This window comes from Pseudopodoces humilis, chromosome 1 (genome assembly GCF_049639895.1).
Source record: "Pseudopodoces humilis isolate 2021_Gansu_Grassland_sample_001 chromosome 1, ASM4963989v1, whole genome shotgun sequence".
Taxonomy (NCBI): Eukaryota; Metazoa; Chordata; class Aves; order Passeriformes; family Paridae; genus Pseudopodoces; species Pseudopodoces humilis.
In genome coordinates this window covers 22,086,759-22,112,194 of record NC_142200.1, presented here as the reverse complement: position 1 = coordinate 22,112,194, position 25,436 = coordinate 22,086,759, and the positions used below count along the sequence as shown (strand labels likewise).

Here is a 25,436-nt window from a genome sequence, read left to right as displayed (position 1 = left end):
TCATTGTGTCAAAAGAAAAAAAAGTTAATGAAGGTCAAGTCCATTGGCAGTCTTCATCCATTTCATTTAGGAAATGAAATAAGTTTTGACAGTGATACTGATATTATTTCTCCTTAGCACAAAAGTTTGTGTGGTACTTTATGCTTTATCACTTGTGATAATCTTCTCATGTTTTTTCTTTATTTTTTTCTCTAACATAATTAGCATTCCACTGCTCAGAGAACAGTTTTTTCTTTATCTGTTTGCTCTTCCATGCTCTCAAGTTTCTCTCAATGTATTAATTTATGAAAAGAAACAACCAAATAAATAGAGGGAAGCAAATTCTATCTGATCAGCTCTGCCATGGCAAAAACAGTTTCAAAATTTATCTGAGAACTCATCTTTCTGTTTGAGCTACCATAGCAAAATAGAAAACGGCTCCATGTTTGCCTTGTTTCAGAAAGTCGTGCATACACTTAGCAGCTGACTCTTTCAGATTCCAAAGTACAGATTGCTGCTTTTCATTTCTCTGATAAAAAGCAAAATCATATTTCAGTTCTTGAAATGGATAAACATTTCTCATAATAATCTGGCAGCTCATTTTCAATTAATTGTAATAAATTAACCATCACAAAGCAATGGTAGTTTTCATGAAAATTTGATTTAGATCTGCTACGAGTGGATGTGTATTACTTATGGCAGACCACCACAATGACAGAAGCACATGTTGCAGGAATCTATCAAGGTAGTTACTTTCTGGTGTGGTTTTCAGATACTTTCAGTATGACCCCAAAATGTGCTTCTCTTGTGCTACTGCAACTGGTAGCAGCACCTCAACTGCCCACTTCTTCCTCATGTGGGCTCTCTCCCCACCCCCCACTCTTTCTCCCTAAACAAGAAAAAAGTATTCTAGACAGAAAAACCCACACTTGATATAGGTTGTGTTTTGTTTGTGGAAATACAGACTTTTCATCCATTGGGGCTGGAGACCAATGCACAAAATGCTCAAAATATATCTGTATGTAATATTAAAAACAATATTAAAAACTGTGTTTTAGGACTTCGTCCAAAAAGGACACTGCGCTTGGTGCTGTGGACAGGAGAAGAGCAAGGAGGAGTAGGTGCCAAGCAATACTATCAGTTGCACAAGGTAAGTATGTCTTTTCACCATTTTCTTGACAGCACTTTTCCCCCCAGTCTTATGACTTGACTACTCTTTTTGTCAAGACATTCAGCTTAATATCTAACCAAAACCAGTGATTCCAGTTCTGCCTGAAAGTAAATTTTCTGGGTTTATTCATACATGTAAATCTAAATTTTCCATTTAACAAGTGATGCAACCACACGTGTGCATGTTCCACTTGACCTAAGATACTCTGTCACTAAAGTGTTCTGAAACAGATATTTCATGGCTATATCTGCCATAGCTTTCAAACATAGCTAACCCTGGGAGAGTGAATGAATGATGAATGGTCCTCATATGTTTGCAATATAAATAAATAGTTTGGTTTATATATTTCTGCTTCGCTGCATTTTCCCATAATATTTTACAACGAAAAACATAAAATAATACAAAGAAAAATGTTTGCTATCTTATCTTGATAGTGTGCAGTCTCTAATGTACTTAGCCAATTGTTAGTTTTGTTGGATCTGGAACATCTAAAAGGTTGATTTCTGGTGATGCAAAGAACACACAAACTCTATGACTTATGGCTATGAGGATAAAAATATAACATCTGTTTCTCCTGCCAACAACTGCCATTTCAAAACACATCATGAGATAAAGGGCAGTTGCCAAAACTATTTTGGAGATAAGTCTTTGGAATATGTGTGTGTTTGGGGTTTTTTTTTACACAGAAAAATAATGCTGTACCATATAACTATTCCAAAGTAATTTTTTATTCTTTTCCCTAATTAAGTAGAATAACTCTCATCAATGGTTAATACATCCAAGACAGAGACAAGGTGAATGCAAATGTGCCTAGGAAGTTACCTGCTCTACAACACCATGAAAGCAGACTTAAAAGCAATTCTTAAGAGCATTTTTTAATGCTAAGCAACTTATCAGAACAAATAAATGGAAACTTCATTTTGAATCAAATTCATTGTGATGAACCAAATTAGATCAACTTGCATCTGCACTAGAGTTGTCAGAGATAGGTTTAAAGCAGTTGCTAATTGATGATCAATCAAATATTTCCCATTAACTAATTTCATTTTGCTAAATATATTTAACTACCCATGTATAATGTTGTACTTCCTTGTATCTCCAGATTCTAGGGGTAACTCAGCTATGTCATTTATTTGGAAGAGGTACCCAAGAGCTTGCTTTCTCAGCTTCAGGGAGGTGACAGGTTGCAGTTATATGTTAGGACTCTGGATTTACTACAGGTACTCTGATATTCACCAAAATCAAACTAGAATAAAATATTCTGGAATAAGTAGCACATGAAAGAGATGCTTCTTATGTACAGAACTGCATTTTGGGGGAGCTGGAAGGATGCTCTGTGCCTAATACACAGCATTCATCAGAAATATATCTGAAGGTCTACTTCTGTAGATGTCCATGTTGGACAGTAAGATCCATCCTATGGTGGTGATATCAGCAACACATGAAATTGTCTCATGCATGTCTCATCTTTAGCCAAAATGGCTTTGTTTCACTGTAGTTGCAAAGATTTCTATTCAGAAATAATACCAAAAAGCAGACCTACGGATCAAATAGGGAAATACAAAGCAGGATGGGTGTTGTTTGCAAGATATTTGGTTACTTCGTTTTTAAAAAATTTGAGACAAAGATGTATCTCAGTTCTTGCTCTGCTGGTGAGATTCCATCTGGATGTTTTGCTCTGCAAAGAAAGCTCTGTCTGACTTAACAGTTTATAATTTACATGGAGAATTTAGCAGAAATTACATCCGTCTGTTGTTTGTTGTTCTTGTTTTCCCCCTGCCATGTGATCTGGCATAATTATAAATCGATTTGACTATAGGACATTGCATTACTCATAATAATGAAATAAAGTTGATTAATAATGTACATTAAATTTAGCATGAAAAATAACCTTTTAATGATTTACTTGCTCAAATTTCTGCCAATTAGGATAGTATGGCACACACATTGATTGCTGATGGTAATGAGTACAAGTTAAATAAGAGTGGTATTTGAAGATGCCTTGTAAAATGAAAGACAGCCTGTATGACTCATCTACATAGCTGGACCTACAAGTTTAGTTCGCTACAAAGAAGTAGAAATATGAATGCAGTCATTTAGCACAGACGTGGACTTCCTTGACATTGTAAATTACCTCCTCATGTCAGTGGAAATGTGGCAAGGGAGAAGAAATGAAGACAATATAGTACTGGACAAGTACAGACGTTCTTATTTTTGTCACTTACTTATTATTTCTTTCAATTTAAGTTCAGGTCCTTCTTCCTCATCCATCAGTGTACGTTGTCACTGCTAGAAAGTGGATAAGTTACTGCAGAAATAACTGAGATAGCATAGTGGTTTTACTGTGGTGCCAATAATTAACATGTATCCCTGTGTAACAGCATTATTTATAACACTCAAGTTTTTCTCTAGATCCCAGTATTATCATTTCTTATTATTAAAGTAGTGATAGGGTATATTAGCTGTTCAGAGCTTTATGAGAATGTAAGAGCTGCCATACTTGTTGATCAAAAGCTCTAGTGCTCTAGACAGTCTAGTGCTGTTTCCTGTTTCTGATAGCATCCAGTAAATGTGTGCTTAGGAGAAACGTGTATGCTCAGTGCAGCCAGGTGAAGCTCAGACACATACATTACTTGTACAATCAGGCTTTCAGTTTATCAAATATTTTTCTGGAGAGCATCACATGGTCATTGTCCATTGTTTTCTTTGCATGATTTTTCTAAGCCACTTCCAAGAGTTGAAAGCCCTGTATATTCCAGCAGTTTCAGTGCCTCCATTAGCGTGACGCTACCTGCCACCCACCCACCAGCACATCACAGAGCACCAGCTCGGTTTCAACCATGGGGTTAGAAGCTTCTCAGGGGAATTACCAGCACCTTTGCTTCCAAAGGAGATACCTGTTGAATGCTCACTGCTTTTAGCTGCCAGACAATAATTAGATTTAATCCCAGACTAGAAAAACGGTTGATTTTCCTTAACATTAAAGATCCTCACCTTGATAAAGAGCAGTGAAATTAAAGGATATAAGTGCAGAGCTTGGAGTTTGATGCTTCATCTGAAGTCTTCTTCCAGCGCTTAGTGTTGTGTGACCCAATTGCTGAGTAGGGCTCTTGTCTACAGACAATACAGGATAATTTCAGAATCGTGAAACATTGCAACACTCTTATACAAGTCAAATTGAAGAATTGGAGAAATGTAATTGTAGAAGGCCTCATGATGCAACTCTTCAGTACAGATTCTGCTACAACCTTTACCAATGATACCTGAGTGCCTGCAGCCAGGGTTAAGGTTTTTGTGTGTTTACTCTTACGCTGTCTTCATGAAGGGAGAAAGAAATATATGTAATGAAGTGTGTGTCCTCCTTTTCATTGCTTTGGACTAGATTCTGTGAAAGGTCTGTGTACTATGAAACAAGGTTACAGTTATTTACTCAGCTGAGTTAAGGGACTATGAATGACTGATAGTATTTATTTTGGAATAGAAGTATTGCCTACAATCTCTCAGGAAAGCAAATACATTTTGTAATGAGAAGACTAAGAGATCCTAGGCCACATTCAAATTTACTTTAGTAACTTGGTTGTGATCACTGGAGGCATTAATATGTTATGAATTAAATTCAAAACCCATTACAGGAGGCATTCTCAATATTTCTGCATGTCGGTATTCTTATCTTAATGATATTTACAGTACTTACCTTAATCTCTGGTGCAAATACCATACAGTGTTTTAAGTTTTTAGTTAAGGTTTAACTACATTAAAAAAAAAAAAAATCAATCATCAGTGTTTACTATGGTTTCTTTTTGTATTTATTACCAAGATCTGGTAGTTTGCTCGACTTTCTGAAATGCTGTCATTTCGTTCATGCTAGTTTAAGTAGTCTTTGTTGATGCTCACACAGGATTTCTACTGTAATTTGCTAATGAGTTGATTTCTCTAAGAAGCAAATATCAAAAAAATATCTTGTAACTTTCAGGGGAAATGGTTCTTCTCCAGAAAATACTGTCTCCTCAAAACCATAGTTTTCAGAAGACTTAATAGGCTGAGGTACCAAGTACTCTGGTGAAATGTAAGACATGAATTTGTGTCTGATTTGAACCAAACATATAAAGGACTTTAATGGGGATTCTTTCATCCCAGCAAATTGTGTTGACTGTTAGCCTTCTGACTTTCCTCAGGCAATACTCTCTGTAATTTAAAATTTTAATTTTAATAAAATTACTGCTGCCTTTTTAGGTCACTGATGTCCAGTTGATTCCTCTCATTGCAAAGGGAAAGAAATGTAGGAAAAGTGAAATGTCCATTTGCAAAACCACAGAAAGAAAGTCATCACACTGTGTTCTCCAGTATCACAACAGGCCGTAGCATCACTGATTGTATTAAGCACAATCGAGATAGCATATTTACAGAATTATCTTTTACACCAGTTCTAGGTCCACAGGAACTCCTAATACTTAGGTTTTAGGAATAAGCTTCCTTGTGAAAGCTGCAGAGAAATACAGATTTTGGCTTCTCAGAGGTCAGAACTTGTAACTGTACCAAACCCCTATACCTGTAGACTTTTTTACATACTGCTTTCCCATAAAATCTGGCAGAAGAATATTTTGTCTTTTAACAAGAGGATGAGCCTTTTTCATACCTTGTCATCTAGCAAAATTTGTACTAATCTTGTTTTACGTCAGCCTTCTCCCATATAATGATGGGATAATTTACAAAATTTAATAATTCACAGTGTTCCCGATTTTCTCTGCCTCCATTCAAAGAGTATAAATGGTATGATCGTGCTTGTGGCTGGTGGCTTTTATGCCTTGATGCTGGCACATCTCTGCTTCCTAACAGCTGTTGCCGTGTTTTTTCTCTAGATTCAATTTATGCTGTTTTGCTTCATTAAATTACCTTCATACTAAACAGCAACTCAAAATTACACTACATCATGTTTATATATTATTGAATACTTAGAGGATGTTATTTATTTTACTTCTTTTCCTTTTCTAGCTGTCACATGCACTTAAGTGTTTCCAGTGTTTTTTCTTTTCTTTCCTGTAGTCTCAGCTGCCAGCCTAACAAAGCTGGGTGCTGATTTAAACCTTTTTTTAATGCTACAAGTGGGATAACCATCACTTCCTTGTGAGTTCTACAACATTGTTGCCATGCTATACTTATTTCCTGACTGCTCTGGGACAAATACTGGAATACAAGTGTTGCTGTTTCTTAAAGTTAAGTGTAAATCAATAAGAGAAAGCTGAAAACACAATGTCAGATTAACTGATGTCCTTTATCACTGGAACAAATGAACCATTAGTCAAGGACAGTGCTTTGTCATTACAGACTTAAGTATTTTTCCTGTAAAGTGGCAATTCTTCTCAGTGGAACGAAAAAGAAAACCAGTAAATGAGCTGTTGGACAAGTTATACTCTGTTTTAAACAGCCTGAAAGTACTGAAGGCTTTTGGGATGGCTGTTCCCTGCATTAAACTTTCAGGTATGTCCCTGCTTTAACTAGGTATGAGGGATTGCCATCAGTGAATCAGTGGATTAGTCATGAGATGTTGCAGTCTAGTTTATCATCTGGTAAGAATTAACAATTGAGATTTTGACTGAATAAGTAGCTATTGTAAGGTATACCTGCTTGGGATTGCCAGTGTCTATCCCAGAAGGAAGATGTTTCCTACGAATGGAAGTACCAGTCATATATATTACAAGGGTTTGTTTTCTCAATGGAAAGAGTTTACTGTAATTGCAGGGTAAATGACAGATCCCAGAGGGTGGGACAGTGATCAGTGGCACAGGGTTTGGTAGGAGGCCTTTCACTGGTGGTGTCCCCCAAGGTTCAGTACTGGGCCCAGTATTGTTTAACTTTTCACCAATAACTTGGATGAAGGGGCAGAGGCCTCCTCAGCAAGTTCCTCAGGAACACAAAGCTGGGAGGAGTGGCTGATACCCCAGAGTGTTGTGCAGCCCTTCAGAAGGACCTCGACAGGCTGGAAAGATGGGCAGAGAGGAACCATCTGAAATTCAACAAAGGTGAGTGCAGGGTGCTGCACCTGGGGAGGAATGACCTGCACCAGTACAGGATGGGGGCTGACCTGCTGGAAATAGGTCATGTTTCATGGAGAAAGACCTTCATGGAGAAGGACCTGATGGACCTGATAGACAACAAGCTCTCCATGTGCTAGCGGTGTGCCCTTGGGGCCAAGAAGGCCAAAGGTATCCTGGGGTGCACTAGGATGAACACTGGAAGGCTGAGGGAGGTGATCCTGCCCCTCTATGCAGACCTGGTGAGGCCACAGCTGGGCCACAGCATCCATTTCTGGGCTCCTCAGTACAAGAGAGATGTGGAGCTCCTGGATCAGGTCCAACAGAGGGTGAAAAAGGTGAGAAGATGACAGGATTTCATCAAGGTCTGTAGGTATCTGAAGGGAGGGTGTCAACAGGATGGACCAGGCTCTTCTCAGTGGTGCCGAGCAATAGAACAAGAAGCAACAGGCAGAAGCTAATGCATAGGAAGTCCCACCTGAACATGGGGAAGAACTTCTTTACTTGTGTGGGTGCAGTGGAACAGATTGCCAAGACAGGCTGTGGAATCTCCCTCACTGGAGATATTCGAGAATCATCTGGACACAATCCTGTGGCATGTGCTTTGGGATGTCCCTCCTTGAGCAGGGAGGTTAGATGGGACAATCCACTGTGGTCCCTACCAACCTTGTTCATTCTGTGATTCTATGATTTCATATTATCAGGTTTTTGCCTTAGGGATGACAAGTACTTATATTTTTTGTTTTGCTTAGCAGAGATAAAAACTAGATTGTTTATAGAGAAAACAGAAATAAAATAAATTAAAATTCTAAAATTAAAAATAGGAGAAGTATTGGTAAAGATTGTGCCTAATTGTGTATTCAATGAAAATAGAAAGTCAATTTTCTCATGCAATATTTATTTCATTTAAAAATTCAATTGAAGAGCTAAAGATGACATAATAGAGGTGATCTCCTCTGTGACCAAATCATAAGAAGGCAAAGTATAAAAGTCTATTTTGATGTTCAGAGAATTAGGCAGCAGGTTATACAAAGAAGTTTTCATTTTCTGGTACATACCAGGAGAAGTGGCACACTATCAAGACGCAGCAGATGAGATTACTTTCTGAAAAAAATTACTGGGTTTAAAATGTTTATTTAAATGGTACGTTCACTAGAAGAATGACTGAAGGAAACAGCTGAGGCTGCAGTTATTTTTTTTAAATCTTTGTTTGTTCCTTTGAATTAGTCAAGGTCAAATGTATGGTCTCACCTCACTTCATTAGTGGGAGTTATTATTCCTGCATCATAGATGTCAAATGATGACAAAGCATCTTCACTATTTTTAAGCAGTATATTTTAAGCATGTTTTCCAGCATGTGTTTTCTGTCTAAGTAGAAATGCCAATGTAGATGTACAAAAATGGGAGCAGGGAAACCAATCTAACTTTTTTTAAGACTGCAACTTTCAAATTTGATGGTGAGTATTTTTATAAGTAATCCTATATTCTAGTGGACCAAATAAGGAAAAAGCTTTCTCAAGGACACATGGTACTTCAAGTAGCTGTGACCAGTTTCTTTTTTGTTCCCCAGTGAAGTCAGTTTCTCTCCCTAGTGTCCTGTTTTCATGCCTCTCTAGCACATCCTCAGACCTGAATAGCTTTCTTACAGAACAACAATATGGTGTAATGTATTGTGGGTGGTTTGTTTACTCGGTTTCATATTAAAAACACATGCAAACATTTATGTGAGAAAACACAGCTGAAGAGAACAGCAATTCTGCAATAGTAGCAGTTTATGAAGTTTTTGAAATTAGGGATTCTGTTGTTTTGAGTGATAAGTGACATTTCTTTTAGGTGTCCATGTTGTTCCTATGCTCTCTCTTCTCACTTCACTGTCCTGAATAATCCCTTCCCATGATCTTATTGCTTCTCCTCATTTCAGCTGCTCTAGAAGTGGACAGAAGTCCTGCTTTGGAAACTCAACCAAAGAAGCTGAGTACCACAGCATCATATTTATCTAGGGCTCACTGTAGTTCAGTTAGCTTTCATTGGCAATTCGTCAGCACACTGAAATGTGTGTTGTCTTTATCAAGTCTTCCTCCTTGGTCATTTGATAAAGAAGATTTACATTTTGAGACATTCTTTCTATTGTATCTGTGACATTAGAGCATCACTGGTCCCTTTCAACCTGCAGTGTGCTTTTCTAGGCCTGCTTCTCTCCCACTATATTCAGATGGTCTGTGAATCATGATTCATGTTGAGGCTCATGACCTCAGGACAGCATTTGATGATAGGCCTAGACACCATATGTAACCTGATTATTTATGTTTAATATTTTGCAAACTGGAGATGTTTTTCACTGCCTGAAAATGCCAATTGCCAATGAGGCAACAAGATTCGTTATTTGCACTTTGATTTCCAGTAGTTAAATGTGTGGATAAATTGGTTATCTTAAGGTATTATAGCATTTACAGTTTCTTTATCATGCAAAGATTTTATATTAATTTTTTTTAACTACTGGATAAATTTCTAAATTAAGAGTAAATAGCTCAGCTCTGTTAGAATTGTTTTACTCAAAAGAAAACAGTTTTGGGGAAGTGTTAAACAGTTCTTGGCAAATTCTGTAAAGGACATCTGAAAACTTACGTGAATTATTCACAGCAACCTGTAGTACGTAGTTGGGTTTAGATATAGAAAAATTTAAAATAATTACTTACTAAATTGTAGGCTTATATATGCATGTATCTGTTAGTTGCTGCTGTCTCATACCCCTTGTAATAATTTTTGTGTAATAAATAACCCACGGTAGCAATAAAATTCATGCATGAGATCTGAGCATGGGAGTAAAACCTGGAGTAAGTTCTCTTAGTCACATTCAAGACAGTCTGAAGTATAGCTTTTTTCTGCCTGACATGACTGTGAACTTTTTAAAAAAGTTATGTGCCTCTCCAAAAAAAATGAGATCTTCATTCATGTAAAATCCCTGTGTACTTAATTCCAATTAGACCTTTGTAACCAAGCAATCTAAGCAAATATGGTAAGTAAATAAATTGCTAATTTTTGTTCTTTAAGCTTAAAAAATTCTTCCAAGTACACACTAAAAGCAAATGTTATTATGCTATTTGTACACAAAATCTTACCTTTTATGTTTCCTGTGAGAATTTATCTTGGAAGCACAGATTTTTCTTAAAATAGACATTATTCCTTCTGGTCTGGGGGAAACCCTTGCCATTTCAATCCTCCAACTGATATCAGAATTGACTGTATGGTATATTGAAAATAATGTGTTTCTGAACAGCTGGCTTTTAAATAGATTGCTCCTCACAGTTAATGAAGGCTTTGGATGCCTCTAATTTTAATGTCACAGGACTGCATACTCTCTCCACTGCAACAGAATTTCAGAGTCTCAGGTCTGAGAAGAAATGGAGAGCTGCAAATGAAAATTGCAATATGGTGGTGATGGTTTACCTTTCTAGGTGGCACAGACACTAGTCTGAAAGCAAGTATTTGGGGACAGCAGACCAGTCATGTTGTGGGTCCTGCAGAGTATTGGTACTTCAGAACATGAACTGTTGCAGCCATTTCCATACAGAAAGATAGGTCCCTTCATTTATGCTTATGAATACATTTCACAGGAAGCATTTTTCTGCTTCTGAAAAAAAATTGTGGTCTGCTCACAATGACACCTAGAATCTAGTGTATGATGCCAGCTAAAATAACAACCACAGCACAATATCTTCTTTTCTTACATGTTTAGGAAAATATCTCCAACTTTGATATTGTTATGGAGTCTGATGAGGGCACCTTCAAGCCATCTGGACTGGGTTTTGCTGGCAGTGCAGAAGCCCGGGACATCGTGAGAGAGATCATGACTCTGCTGCAGCCCATCAATGTTACGGCTGTTTACAACACTGCAGATGGAACAGACATCGCTTTCTGGATGAGAGACGGGGTGCCTGGTGAGTGTCCCTGGAGCTTGGCAGGGGACACCGCTCCCACTGAGCACTGCCACATCAGATGGGTGGGCTGATGTTTTCAAAGTACTTAGAAATTCTTTCTCCTAGGGAGTAAAATTTACTACAGGTAAAATACTTAAATGTTAAATGGTGATCAACAGAAATAGGACATAAGGTGCATTTGAGCTGCAGTTTAATAATGGTATAGATTATACGTAGAATAAAATGCCTAAAATCTTCTTTTCGGCTTTAAGGATTTATAATAATTAATCCCAGACTGGTGGTTTATAAATAGTAAACCAAGGCAGAGGGGAATTCTCCAATACACAAGAAATATTTTTTTAATTATTATTATTTTCACTTTGAAATTCAGGGCTTTTTCTCTTTGTTTTATATCCTGGAGAGACAATATTTTTGAGATGTGACATTTAAAAAGCTATGAGTCATTATGGTGTGATAAAGGAGTAAAATTCTGAAAAGTTTGAAGTAGTTAAGGGGTTTGTTTCAAGGATTGTATCTGGCTCCAAGTGAGGAGCAGCTTGTTGGCAAAGACACTTGTAAGCTGTGAGAGAGTTCCACCACTGGCAGTGCCCCCATGCAGGAGACCCCACACTAGCATAGAGGTTTCAGAGCACAGGAATGCCAACTGGAGGCCAGCCTGGGTGAAGCCTTAGTGAATTTCCATTTGGATAATTGTAGAAAGAAAAGTTTCATAACAGTGATATTAAAAAAGTTATGATCAGTTTTAAATTTTAAGGTTCTTTATCTCCTGTGTTTTATGGCTGAAGTAGGCTGGTTCATTTCTCATGCTAGTTTTACTACTTGCTGCTATATGCTTAGAATCTTTTAATATTTTATTAACTGCTGTTTTTTACCTTGTGGAAGAGAGTGAATCATGGAATATGTTATTTATGGTCAGAACCCCTTGCTTCTCACTCACATAGTGTTTACAGAGATACCATAAAGTTGACTATTTCAATAAATATATGCATGTCTGATTTTGAAACCAAAATATCTATACTGGGCAAGAAGTATGGATGAATGGATATTATTATTAAACAGGGATTCATCTTCAGCTTCTGTCCTGCTTTCTGGGTGAAGTGGAATTGGTTCAGTACAATGTCATGCAGCAGTGGCAATGGTGGGCTGAGTTGATTTGAGAGACTGTAAGCACTACTGAGAAGCTGTGGTCATGCATCATCCTCCACAGCCTGGAAGTGCCTGTGAAAAGATGTCTGGTCCAGAATTTCACACTACCATATCTGTGTTGTAGGTGGAATATAAGAACTCACCACTCAGCCTATGTTTAGAAAATGTGAGAGTATCAAAATTATTTCCTTGGTAAGGTGCTGGGAGCATTCCAGGGGGTCCTCAGGGACTTCCATTGTGCTTCCCATCTGAATGTGACAGATTATGGAAAAGAGAGAAAAATTTAACATTCAAATGCCTTATTTTCATAAGTTGATAATGTGAGTGGTGCTTATGATGGCAGTGGATATTGAGCTCTTGCACTTCTCATCAGCTGTGGTGCACCTGGAGCATAAGCAGCTACAGCTTGCCATGGTACTCTTGATTGGTCTTTGGGCTACTCAGCAGGAGCAATACAGGAAAAAGCCCTCTCCCATGGACATCTGTACTTCTCAGAAAGCATAAACTATGAAAAATATAAACTTTGGGAATATAAGCGCAGCCTTATGAAAACATGAATATGCCAGAACCAAGACCTCAGTTTTTAAATAAATCTGATTTGTTTTCCTATTAAGAATTTGTCACATTAATTGATGGTGGAAGTTTTTTTTTCTGTCAATAGCTTTGGTTCATTTAACTTCCTGTTAAGTAAAGAGCAAAGTGTTCTTGCAGCATAAAGGAACACTGATTCTTTTTCTTCATGAAGTCCCAGTGAGAAGAAATTAGCTCCACTAAAAGAATTTTGTCTGCTTTAGATAGTATTTCATGCTGTTCCAGGGAGAAGTCTAAGACATCTTCTAATCTTCGTGCCTTGTCTGCAGTGTTCTCCCTGCTTGAATGAGCCTTTATGGTATATAATAACATTGAAACAAATTGTAACAGCTTTCATAATTTTGTTCAATTTAAACAAGCAGTCAAGTGTTGGCACTTCATCAATTTTATTTAAATATTTTCTTGAAAATATACTTGGTGGCTTTGTTTCTGCAACAGTGAGAGAAAGTATGGTATACTTCTTGAACAATACAAATGATTTCTGACATAATTTCTCTTGAATTTTTCCCTTTTCAGTGTGAAATAGATTCCAAGATTCACCTTATTAGATGCTATTAATATTCTTCTCCTCCTACTTCTTTTGGTCTGAAAGATCTACAGAAGGCAACACTACATGTGTTTTTCAGAGCTGTTCATAGCTGAGATAGCCAAAGAGACTGTAGCTTCTTAATCTCTGCTATTTTGAGCAAGTTTATTTTTAATGGACGTGCAATGAAATGCTACTAAACAGCTGTGATTATTCTGAGATTTTAGGATGAGAGAGGTCATGAGTTCAGAGTCCTTAGCAAACCATAGACTGAAGCCTAATGCACAAGCAAGGTGATCTGCACCAAACACAGTACTCTGGTTCTTTGTGACTGCAAAATATTATAAATATTTGTCAGTGGCCTTTACATTGGATTATTTTGAGAACAGTTCAGCCCAGCAGTGAGGAATGTCTGTAGTTATGGTTTTGTACTGATAGCCAGTTTTCAGCTACTGAAAATATTTGTAGAACATTTGTTTTGCTTTTTCATGAAGCATAAATCAGGGGAAAGAGGGGGGTTGTGGTGATGTATTCTATGATATGGTTTTACCATTTGAGGTGACCATTGATTCTAAGACTGCTCATTTAAAAATGATGCAATTGTCTTCCTCATCTTTCTTTTAAAGTGTTCAATTCCATTTTTTTTTTCATTAGGGAAATATAAAAAAAGCTGTTCCTTTGCAACACTAAATCCCAAATTAGGTTTGGCTAGAATTTGCAAATCTAGGTGGGAAGATAGGTTGGTTGGCTTTATTTATTTGGTTTGCTATCATATTTTTTCACAACAGGTTTTTTTCAGTGCCTGAAAGGGTTAAAAAACTATTAAGCAAGCCTTGCTAAACCAGTGCTAGGATATTCTTGTTGAAAAAGTGAAGTATCTGATGATCACAGATACCTGATGATGACCAAAATGTTTCAAATGTGATTTAGAGCAGTTCCTAAGGCAGCAGCCCTGGTCTGGATCAGCCTTACCTGCAAGCCTTCAGAATCTGAGAAGGGAGGATGAAGTGTTTGTATTTGTGTTATGGAATCCAGTAAACATTAGTTCAGCTTTATGTGTTTGGGGAGATTAAAACAGGTGCTTTTGTATTTTTGCAAAGGAATGGCTGTTGTGACACATTATTTCCAGGAAAACTGTTTCAAGGATGCTCCTTTCTTTTTGTCAGGGTTGTTATCTGATGCTGCAGTGCTTATGATGAGTACACTTGTCTGTTAGGAACTAAGCTGTGTTTGAGATCAAGCTGACCCAGGACATCAAACAGCTCCCCAAAGGCATGTTTCAATTCCTCTTTTAAAAATCAACCAGTGGCCCAAAGGTGAAACTCCTTTTACAATGTCACTTTGAACCTTGATGGTTGTTTGTGCTTCTCTGTCTCCACAGTGACTTGATTTTTTGTTACACTGCAAAAAAAGGAAGAATCGTTCTTCCAGAAATTAATAAACCAGTAGTTCATCTGATTTTAATGTTTCTTCAGAAATCAAAAATTCATTGCTAACTCAGTCTATTAGTCATTCCAATGTGGCAAACAAATACTATAATGTATCATATTTCTCATTTTTACATTTTCATAGTGCTTTTTTATTACCTTCATCTAAAATATGCTGTATTTTGGCCTGAGACGCCAGATTTTGACTCGGATTATTTCCTTTCATGTTATGTAAGAGGTTAAATCTACCCCTTTTCTGGAGCATGCTGCCCTCTCTTGCCCCTGTCCCCATCACCCCTGTAGCACCAGACTCAGGTGCAAGCCTGCTGGCACGCTGGTGCCAAGCATACTCCTCTGCTGAGTGTCAGCCAGGGACATGTCTGAGACAGCAGTGTAACAGGAAAACTCCTTGAATTGAGGTTGCCAGCTAGACATGAAGTGAGCAAACTCTCCCAAATTATAAGTGAATAACCTCTGTTCATTCTTGGCTGTGTCACTGTTTGGAAGTGATACTTCACTGTGATGTGTGAAACACTGCCTGTCAGATCACCTGTTTTATACTGCCCACAGTCTTGGGCAGGCTCTCAGGATCCACTTTCTAAGCTTCTTTTTATTTCCAAAAGAATAAAACCAGACAAAATATCAGATGTACAGTCTAGGGTTTCATAAGCCAATGCTGAAAAGTCTTGGACTTGATGCTGCAGGGGGTAAGGGGTGTTGCACTTGACAAAATCCTTCCTACAAGATGAGGGAAGTGAAAAAAAAACAGTAGGCGTTAAACTTCTTCACTTTACCATGTAGCTTTTGTGTCACTTGCCATTTGAGATGTTTAGCACAGGGAATCACATGTGGGGCTTCAGGTATCTGGCAAAGTGACAAACTCAAGGCAAATGTCTCCTCATGAAGCTGGACAAAACTCCTGTACAGTACTCACAGAACTAAACTTTATGGGTAGTATTATAAGCACCTAGGTAATTTTAGGTACTCCATAGGTGCTACATTTTTATATTTGTTGAGTTCCCACTGCTCTGACCATCTGTTGAGCTCAGTGCCAACATCAACTACTATATTTTTGTAGAAATGAGGGGTAAAGGGCTTATGGTGTACATGCGTGTCTTGCCTCAGTCTTGATCTCAGTAAGTCTGAGATATACCAGAAACATTGTCTGATAATTAGCAGTATAGTTTTTCCATAGCAATTAGCAAATTGTTTTTTCCAGGGCATTCCTTTCCTTTAAAATATCTTATTTTATCATTCATAAAGGAAATATGGTGAATGTGTTCCACTGCAAAAGGCAAATCTTTTGCAACTTGGGTGGTATTAAATTAAACCAGTATGCTAGAAGAACAATTATAATTGCTTGGCACTTTAGGAACCTACTGTAAGTGCTAAGGCTATTAGACCTATTTAAAATCTTGATTGCAGAAAGAACTGTGTGTATTAATCTGTAAAACAATTCATCTATTCTCTAATTTATCATTGTTCCAATAAAATGGGCTTTTGAAATTAGAAATTACTCTGAAGTAATTAAATGAATTTAATATGTTGCAACTTTTTATGAAGGTGGATTCCTTAAAAGGCTCAGAGTTTAACATAGTATCTCAGTTATATTAGCTTCCTATGACCTTCTCTGTTAAAGAGTCAACAAAGTCATTGTTAAAAAGTTAATAAAGTCTTTGACACTTATCATTTAATGAACGGAATAGTCCGTAGCTTATGATGTTTTGTTATGTTGTGCTTTTAGACTACCAGACAAATTTGACAATACTTTACATACGACTCCTTCCACCTTTGCTCTGCTTGGGCTAGTCTTGTTTTGAGTATTGTCTACTTCTAATAATTAACAGGAAGCATCAGATTTGCAGTGTTTTGGGTTTTTTTTCACATAGACTAGACACAGACCATGCAAAAATGCATCTGGGATAATACTGTTGGAGAGATGGATGAGAGTTGGGCAATTAGGCACAGTGCCTGAATGCAAATTTTCCTGGTAGTTTTAAGAGGGCTTTTGTATTATATTTCTCATTAGCAATTCAGGCTATTTGAGTCTAAACAAACTCAAAGTGGATGAAAGCAAACCCCTTCTTTCAATAAGGCTAGCAAGCTACAGAAGAGCATTGCAAACTTGGAAATTCTCTGTCATTTTGAATGTATAGAACAAGACTTAGGTGCCCTTTAAAAAGTACAGGGTAATTCAAGCAGGAGGGATGGTCTTGATGCAGTAGATACAAGATGAAATTTTTTGCCATGTGTCACTCAGAAGGTGTGATGGTAATGGGTTTTGCTGGCCTTAAAATATCTATGAATCTGCCAGTAAATATTGCAAACATTTTCATAATGAAATGCTTCTTTCTTATTTAAGCCTCAGCCATTTCAGACTAGATTTTTGAATATCATAAACTCTTGTGTTTAATTTGTACAACATTTAGATAATCCAAATTACAGTTACAAAAAAAGAAGTGTCATTAACTTGCTGATCCCAAAGGAAATTTGAACTGTGAAACCAAAAATATTTGTAAAATGCTATCATACATTGCTGAACTTCTAAACACTTATATTAATTCTAGGTATTCTCTTCAGTATCTCCAATGCATTTTATTTGGCAAAGTTTTCTTGGTGGTCACAAGTAAAGAATTACAGCACATGGGTTAAGTAGCTGGTATTCCATAGCTCTTAAAATTTGTTCTTCGATAAACTTAGGCAAGACAGCTTTAAAATAATCTTATATTAATATTACAATAAATTAGTTTGAAACACTGACATTCTGATTGGCTTTTAGGATCCTAGAAGTAAAAGTTCCAGTGCTTTCAACTTTGTACTAGTATTATATAAGCTCATTAATATAGTAATGAAAATTTAAATTAGGGTGTTTAAAATAAAATCATAAATTCTAATGGTTCTTGCACTTTTTGGCCAGTGGACTTCTTTCTTTTATTTTGTCACTCTTCTTTCTTTGAATATCAGGTTATTTTTCTTCTTTCCTTTTAGATGCTTACTCTTCAAAAACTTAGATGAGATGGATTGGTGTAAATGACCCTTTTTAATAAATAGGTTCTTCCTGGAAGCATATGCAATTCCTAAACATCCGAAAAAAATCAATAAATTTTCTTCTCCAACTCACCTTTTTAGTAGCAGAACATACTTCGTCTCAGAAAAGAAACACTGAAAATATCCAGCTGAGGATCTCATTTGGATATGGGGTGTGGTTGTTTTTATTCTGGCTGTGCCTCTGAGAGACATCTTAATTCTCTATTGTTTGCTGCTTAGGAAAGCTGAGTTCTGTTTCTGTGGGTGGGAATATTCTTTTTCAGATGGAAGTATTTGCCATTTGTTGATCCTGAAAAAAAACAAGTGTTCTACATTAACACACAGGCCTCAGTGTTAGCATGTTAAATAGGCATTTCGGAAGTACGAGTTAGTCAAGCCTTATTCCTAGAACTGTCCTTGGCTTCAGTGAAGCTTATGCAAATAATGTAGTAAACAGAAAGAAAAAATAATAATAAAAAAATAGTTTAGTCAGAGTTCTGTGAGGAATTTGGGGATGTTTGCCAATGAAAAAGTGAGGAAGTAAAATAAGATTCTCTTGACAATTTATTTTTTTACCTTGAAATTTTACCACATGAAAAAAAAGACACATTGATAGCATGGAAATGTGAGATTTCTCACCACATGTATAATGACCCAGAATGGTTGTTAGGAACAACAGCAAAAATATCTGTGGATTCATAGATTTCATTCCTGGAAAACAAGTTGTAATGGCATCGGTATTAAAAGCTGAATAAAAACAAAGCATTCAGTAGCATTCCAGGAAGACCACGTGTATGCTGCTCTTGATGGGAGGGGCAGAGGTTAAATGTATTAAGGTCTGACTTGCAGCTCTCCGAGTACTTTCCTATATGAAGTCATATCAGGAGTATTTCTAATAGGATTCTTCAGGGCTTGCTTCATCCTCAACTATTTAGAGTTTCAATTGGTTTGGAGTCAAGTTTAAAATTAAAGCAGAACACAGCTGATGTAATTGCTGTATTGGAATGATAAAGAATGATGAGAACAAGCTGATCATTCAGCCAGGGTGATTATTTCTCCTCTGGCTAGTCTATTCACACTTTTCTTGTTCTGGAGTCACAAAGTGTAATATTTAGAAAACATTACTTCCTTGGACCTGTTGGTTGCCCTATTTCCAAAGAGAAATACATTCCCCTATATTACCTCATTACCACAAGATTTTCCTGGTGCTTCTTGCACAGCAGCTCCTGTTCTGCAGAACTGCTGCTGCATCTCCCATCAGTTCTGTGGCCATGGGTTGTCCTCTTCCAATACATGACTTTGGTTTTGTCTTTCATGAATTTTCTGAAGTCCATGTCAGGCTACTTCTGGAATTTGACCTCTCTGAATAGCAACTCTGCCTTGCAGCGTACACAGGTGCTCCTTCCACAGATTTTATGAAGACACAGACCATCTGGGTCATTGCTAAGGATGCAAAGGATGCTGACCTGGCAGGGACCCCTGGGCATCACACCACTCATAACCAGCCACCTCAAACTGTTGATGGTGACCCTTTGGGCCCAGCTGTCCAGGCCATTTTCCAGACACTTTTATTCCACTCCTGCAGTCCATCATTTTCCTGGGGACTGAGTTTTTCTAGTTTATAGTTCATAGAATCATAGGATTATAGAATGGCTTGTGTTGAAAGGGATCTTAAAGACCATCTAGTGTCAACCCTCATGCCTTGGTCAGGGACACTTCTTACTAGGTCAGGTTGCTCAGAGCCCTCGAACACTTCCATGGATAGGGCATCCACATCTTCTCTGGGCAGCCTGTGCCAGTGCCTCACCACCCTCACAGTAAATAATTTCTTCCTAACATCTAATCTAAATTTACTGTATTTCAGTTGGAATCTGTTTCACATAGTCCTGTTACTACATGCTCTAGTTAAAAGTCCCACTCCATCTTTCTTGTAGGCTGCTTTCAGGAATTGGAATGCCACAATTACGTCACCCCAAAGGTTTTTCTTTTCCAGGCTGAACAATCCAAATTCTTCCAGCCTTTCTGTATAGGAGAGGCGCTCCATCCCTCCAATCAACTTAGTGGCCGCCTTTGGACACACTTCTGGATCCTGCTGCTTTAGATTTTGTAACCGTCATAACATTTGCCTTCTTTCAATTATTGGGGTCTTCCCCAGTTGCCACAACTTTTCCTAGATAATAGAAAGCAACTTCCCAATGGCATTGGCCAGCTCCCCCTAGCAATCCATCCAGCACCACTGATTTTTATTTTCCCTATTTGGCTTAATAATCCCTAACTTTGTTTGCCTATACCACGAGCAGTACCTCTTTCCCTGTCTCTCTAATTCTGCTGCCATGCAGAGACCTGAGAGTTTTTAATTTTAAGCTACAGCAATTACTTTCTTAGTAAATTTCATTGCTCATTATAGCTAATACAGCAAATAATACAGTGTTTCAACTGCTGTTTCCCCCCCAAAGTTCCAGAAGTTTAACGTGGAAAAGAAGCTGTAGAAACATCTCGGCTGACTGTGTAGAGCACACTGGAGATTTGAACCAAGTATGATTTTGATTCAGGATCTGAAAACTTTTTAGTGACAGAGTTTTATATATTAATAAAGAAATTGGTTCCTTCCTGAAGCAGCAAACACAGCACATTTTCATTTGCAAGTGACATTTTAGGTGTAAATGCCCAAGGCCTTTGTAGTCCAAACTGAACAAATGCAAAGCTCAGAAATCATTTATAAAGACATCTTCCTCAAAGGAGCAAGTTCAAAATTATTCCAATGGCAGCCTCTCCAGGATATTGTTAACATTTATAAACCAGACACTTGGAACCCTTCTATGTGTTTGTCTTCAAAACTCTTTCTACAGATTGGGTCTATAGTGCTTCTGAATTTCTGAAGAGCAGAATTTATTGAATACCAATTTCTTTTTCCCATAAATCCCTTTCCAGTGATAATATATGTGTTTTCATGCAACAATTTCAGTCAATTCAGACATGGTCAATTCAGACCACAAAAAAATACTTAAGTGTGAAAGAAACTGAATATACATTTGTATTTTGTATTGACAAATCCTCAAGAAAGGATTATGGGCTGCATAGGAATGCCAGAGAGAAGGTATGGGGTGACTGTTCTGTCTTTGACATCATCTGCCATAATCACTGGACAATTTATAGTTCCTCAGTTTCCCTAATGATAACAGTTATCCAGGGATTGCTTATGAGTTACCTTCTGTCTAACAGTGCAATAAAGAGGAAGGAGTCATCATTACCTTCGTAATTAAGCTGGTCCATCTTCTGCTGTAATCATCAGACCTTGCAGCTATTTAGCACAAGAGCTTCACCTGAGCAAATGTGGTAGATGAGTGTAAAGAAAAGTGAATGCATAAGCTTCCTATATACGTATTTTAGGGGCACATAAACAAATCTGTCTGCAAGGACAAACCATGAATCTCAACAGAAGAAGTAGTTTATTGGAATTCCCCATGCAAAGAGCCAGAAAACCTAATTAAGATTTACTATACATCAGGGCCAGTCTGTCCACAGCTTTCAGCTGCTTTCAGTGCCCACAACAGAGTTCTGTCCCAATTGCCATGAGACCTTGGAAATCCACCAAAGAAAATAGGCACTCTTCCTCTTGCAGTTCAGTTCTAATCATTATATTAAACCCGAGCAATCACATTCTGGGACAAACGAATTTTTGTACTTGTTGCTGTTGTTTTTAAAGAAAGCTGAACTAAAGAAAACTAGGGATTTTCAGACTGCTCTCCAGACTCCTGAGGGATTGTGAATTACTCCTAAAAATGTACAACCTCATCTCCTACTAAGAGCACAAGTTTGTTGTCAGCGGGCTTGATTATCCAGTTGTTGTCCACTGGGATAATCCATGTGTTTGAAAATGTTTATGGATTTAAAATTGGAAGCAGTTGAAAACCATTAATGTGGTATTGTGGAGGAGAAAGAAGTTGAGCAGCTTGATTTCTCAATTCTTTATCCTACAAGCAAAGACATGGGAGTTTAGAGCACTGGCATTTTACAGCTATCCCAAATTCCTCTGGGGATGTGCAGAAGCACCTCACCTCCTGAAAGATACTGAAAACAACTTAGAGTTGTGAATTAGAGATAGGAGACAGAAAAAACTTAAATTCTCTGAGGACAAAGGTTATTATGAAGAATTCTAAAACAGGGTGGTTTTACCTAAACAAGGATTGTCTCAATTGCCTGCCTGTTTCCCCTCCAAATCCAGACCCATAGCAACAACAACCAAAGCACAATAGGAGTTGATAGGAGCTGGCTGAGAAAGAACAATGCTCAGTTGTCCATCTCTGATCAGAGACATGAAGAAGCAAAAACCAGACCTGTCACCAGTGAAGTCACAGAACTGATTTGCAAGATTTAATTTTTTTTTCCTTATATTCCTTAAATGGGCAATTGCTAGAGGAATAACTTTAGCACTGTTTTCCACATACAAATGAATTGCAGTTCATGTGAAATATTTAGGAGTGGGACATTTTTCTGATGTAAAGCACTTGCTCATAAAATAGAACAAAGTTACTCCAGAAATTTTGTGTCTACTTGCTCTTTGCAGGGTTCACTTGGAATAGTGATCCTGAATTTCCCTCTGCCAAGCAGGCCAGACTTGGCTGGAGCCATGAGTCAAGCCAATCGCCAGAAAAAGAAGATCTGCAGTCCACTCAGCAGCTATTTCAGAAAGCCACACAAACAGATGAGATTTCAAAGAACCATAGAGCTGGCCAGGAGGTTTCTAGAGAACCTCTAAATATCCTTGGTTCCAGCATGGTCTTGCCAATGTCTCTCATTTCTTTCACATTTATTTAAGCTGAACTTGAAGACTTGCTGTAATGGAAACATTATAGACCAGATGGCCTGTCTCAGTACTGTTCTTAGTGCTTAGAAAGGTTTTTCTTCTATCTAACCTATTCCTGCTGCGATTTAACAGCCTTAGTTCTTGTTTCTTTTCATTGTGAACCCAAATACATGGTTACTTCTTTCCATTTGCAACAGGTTTTTACGTGAAGTTGATTTTTTCCTTCTTTGGTGTTATGCTTGCATCTATTGATCATTATCATGAGTTGTCTTTTCTGGTATCTCTCATCAGTGAACATCACTTAACAAATTCTCATCATGCTCTCAGTGCCCCTGTCATATGTCCCTGATCAGTGCCATCTTATAATGTAGGAAGACTCTACTCCATTGCTTTGGTCTATAATGAAAACAGGAAATATTCTCAGACCCATTTGGTGCCTCAGTCTAAAGATCTTTCCATTTTTTACTCTGAATATATTTTTCATGTAGTTTGGATCAACCTTGCAGTATACATAATTTCCTTTTTCTCTTCTGGTGTCCTTAGTGATTAACATAACTTTGAACTTTATACATATTTTATAGGATCAGAAAATTAGTTCAAAGGGAACCATTATGTACACCAAGGTTCTAGACCATCCTATATTCTGGTAACATCTGGAGATCACAGTGCTTTGGTGCCTGACATTAAAGGCATTGATCCTAGGGCTTCTTCATAGATAGAATGCATTGCAGAAGTAGTTTCTCTCAGTAGATTTGCTTTTTTATTAAGGAAAAAAATACTGAAATATGTTCATTTATATAAACAAGATCTATTTTGATGAAATTAGAATAGAAAATAACAGAATTGGGAAAATTTCACTAAGAAGAAACAGGAACAAGGCTAGTGCCAGATTTTATCAGATTGACCATTTCATTTAAGAATCCATCAAATAAGCTATTACAATCACTGGGAAAAAAAGGAAAACTATATAAGATACATATATATATATATATATATATATTTATATATATATACAACACTATGATAGAGATGATATGATAAGATGATATGATTTAGAGTAACTATTCACCATTTGTAATATAACCAGAGGATCAGATCATCAGCACTACCCAGCTTTAAGACACACTTCTCTGGACAAGACATAATTGAATGGAGGAAATCGGCATCACAAGATGTTTCAGAGACCAAGATCAAACATGCATTTAACAAGGATGGAATCCTGCATGGGAGAAAGGTCTGGAAAAGGCTGTCCAACACAGAGATGTGAAGGCAAGCCCCTACTCAGAAAGTCCTTAATCTGTTGATGGATGGACAGCCGTACTGAAGGATGAGACCCTTTTCTCACATTTTTTCTCAAAACATTGGCTTCTACCAGGGAGAGGGAAATAGGCTGACTGAATCTTTGAGGTTTTCCCCAGTTCATCTGGTTTTCTGGTTTTCTGTTCTGTGTAGTGCTGGTCTGCATAGATCCTAAGCACTGCTAAATAGTGTGGGTAGCCAGACTGACAATAGATTTTACAGTCAGCACCCTTTTAGATGCAGGAATATTCTGTGAGTTAGTTAAAGTGTTAGATGAATTAGTTAAAGAGTTACATGTAATTATGATGAAGTCTTTCCTTTGAGCCTTCATATAATGCAAATGCAATGCTCTTGTCCTTTCAGCTTGGCTTAAACTGGAAGGCAGTGTATGGCAGATGGGAAGGGAAATGGGTAAGAGGGAAAGTGAAGCAGCAAGGGTAGAGCTGTGGAAAATCTTGTACTTTCAGCTTTCTAGGATAACTACTCTTAAACAGAAGCATCTTATAGTTGATTTTCAGATTTAAGCTAGAGATAGGCAGGAAGTGTTAATGATACCAATTACTGTTACTGACTTCTTGTGCATTATTCCTGGTCTGTGCTTTAAAACTGCTAACTGAATCTGTGGGCAGATACTGCAGCAGCAGCAGCCCTTCATTTCCAAATTACAGAGACTCTGAGATAAGCTATATGGGTTTGAAACATATTTTAAAAAACAATAAAATAGAGTTGTTAACCAATTGTCTTTTCATTCATATTGCTGAGCAAAATTAAAAGCTGCTTTATGTGTTCCTGGTGTCACTGAAGGAAGTCTGTAGACAAATACTGCTGAAGGCTGGGAAGTTATGATTTTTATTGCACCCAGGCATCAATTGGTGGATTTTGAAGCCTGACCCAGGCCCTTGCATCCACAGCAGCCACTGCAGAAAGAGGCACACTCTTGTGAGCTGCTCTGTGTGCTCACACAGTCTATGCTGGTTTCAAGCAAGTCATAGTGCAGTCTCATTTTGTTGTCCCTGTTCAAAGGTTGCATGAATAGATGATCACTAATAACCAAAATGCCTCGTTTTGGCAAAGCCTTGATTAGCTCTTGGGGTGGGTTTTTTCCCCATGCAGAAGGACTTGGGAGGTTCCTAGGATATTTGCACAGAACTGCCACTGCCAACCTTGAAATTGGTATTGGTGCTCTAGCCACCGTTACTCTTGAGCTTAAAAACATGAAAGAGATCGGGTTGGAGAGGGCAGCTCTCACTCTCTTGCTGAGTTGCAGTGTCAGAATCACAGGCTGCTCATGTCAGGGCTTCAACATCCTGCCACAGCAGCTTGTTTTTTTGGCCTGAACAATTTTGGCCCTTCTGACTTCAACTAAGAAACAGATTTCATTGTGCAGCTAAAACTAATCAACAAGTTTTAAGCATCTTAATCTTGAAAACAGCCTGAATTATACACATCTTTGATTTTAAATCCTTAAGATATGCTAAATGGGAAACATTGAG

The 25,436-nt window shown here is 37.6% G+C and overlaps 1 protein-coding gene across 1 annotated transcript in view; it reads left to right on the top strand.

The window, feature by feature from the left end:
* Nucleotides 1-25,436, top strand: part of CPQ (carboxypeptidase Q) — a 150,730-nt gene that overhangs the window by 108,921 nt on the left and 16,373 nt on the right. Inside the window, exons 6-7 of the mRNA XM_005517004.3 lie at nucleotides 1,038-1,129; nucleotides 10,919-11,120. Coding sequence (XP_005517061.1) covers nucleotides 1,038-1,129; nucleotides 10,919-11,120 — 294 coding nt within the window. The remainder of the gene's footprint in view (nucleotides 1-1,037; nucleotides 1,130-10,918; nucleotides 11,121-25,436) is intronic.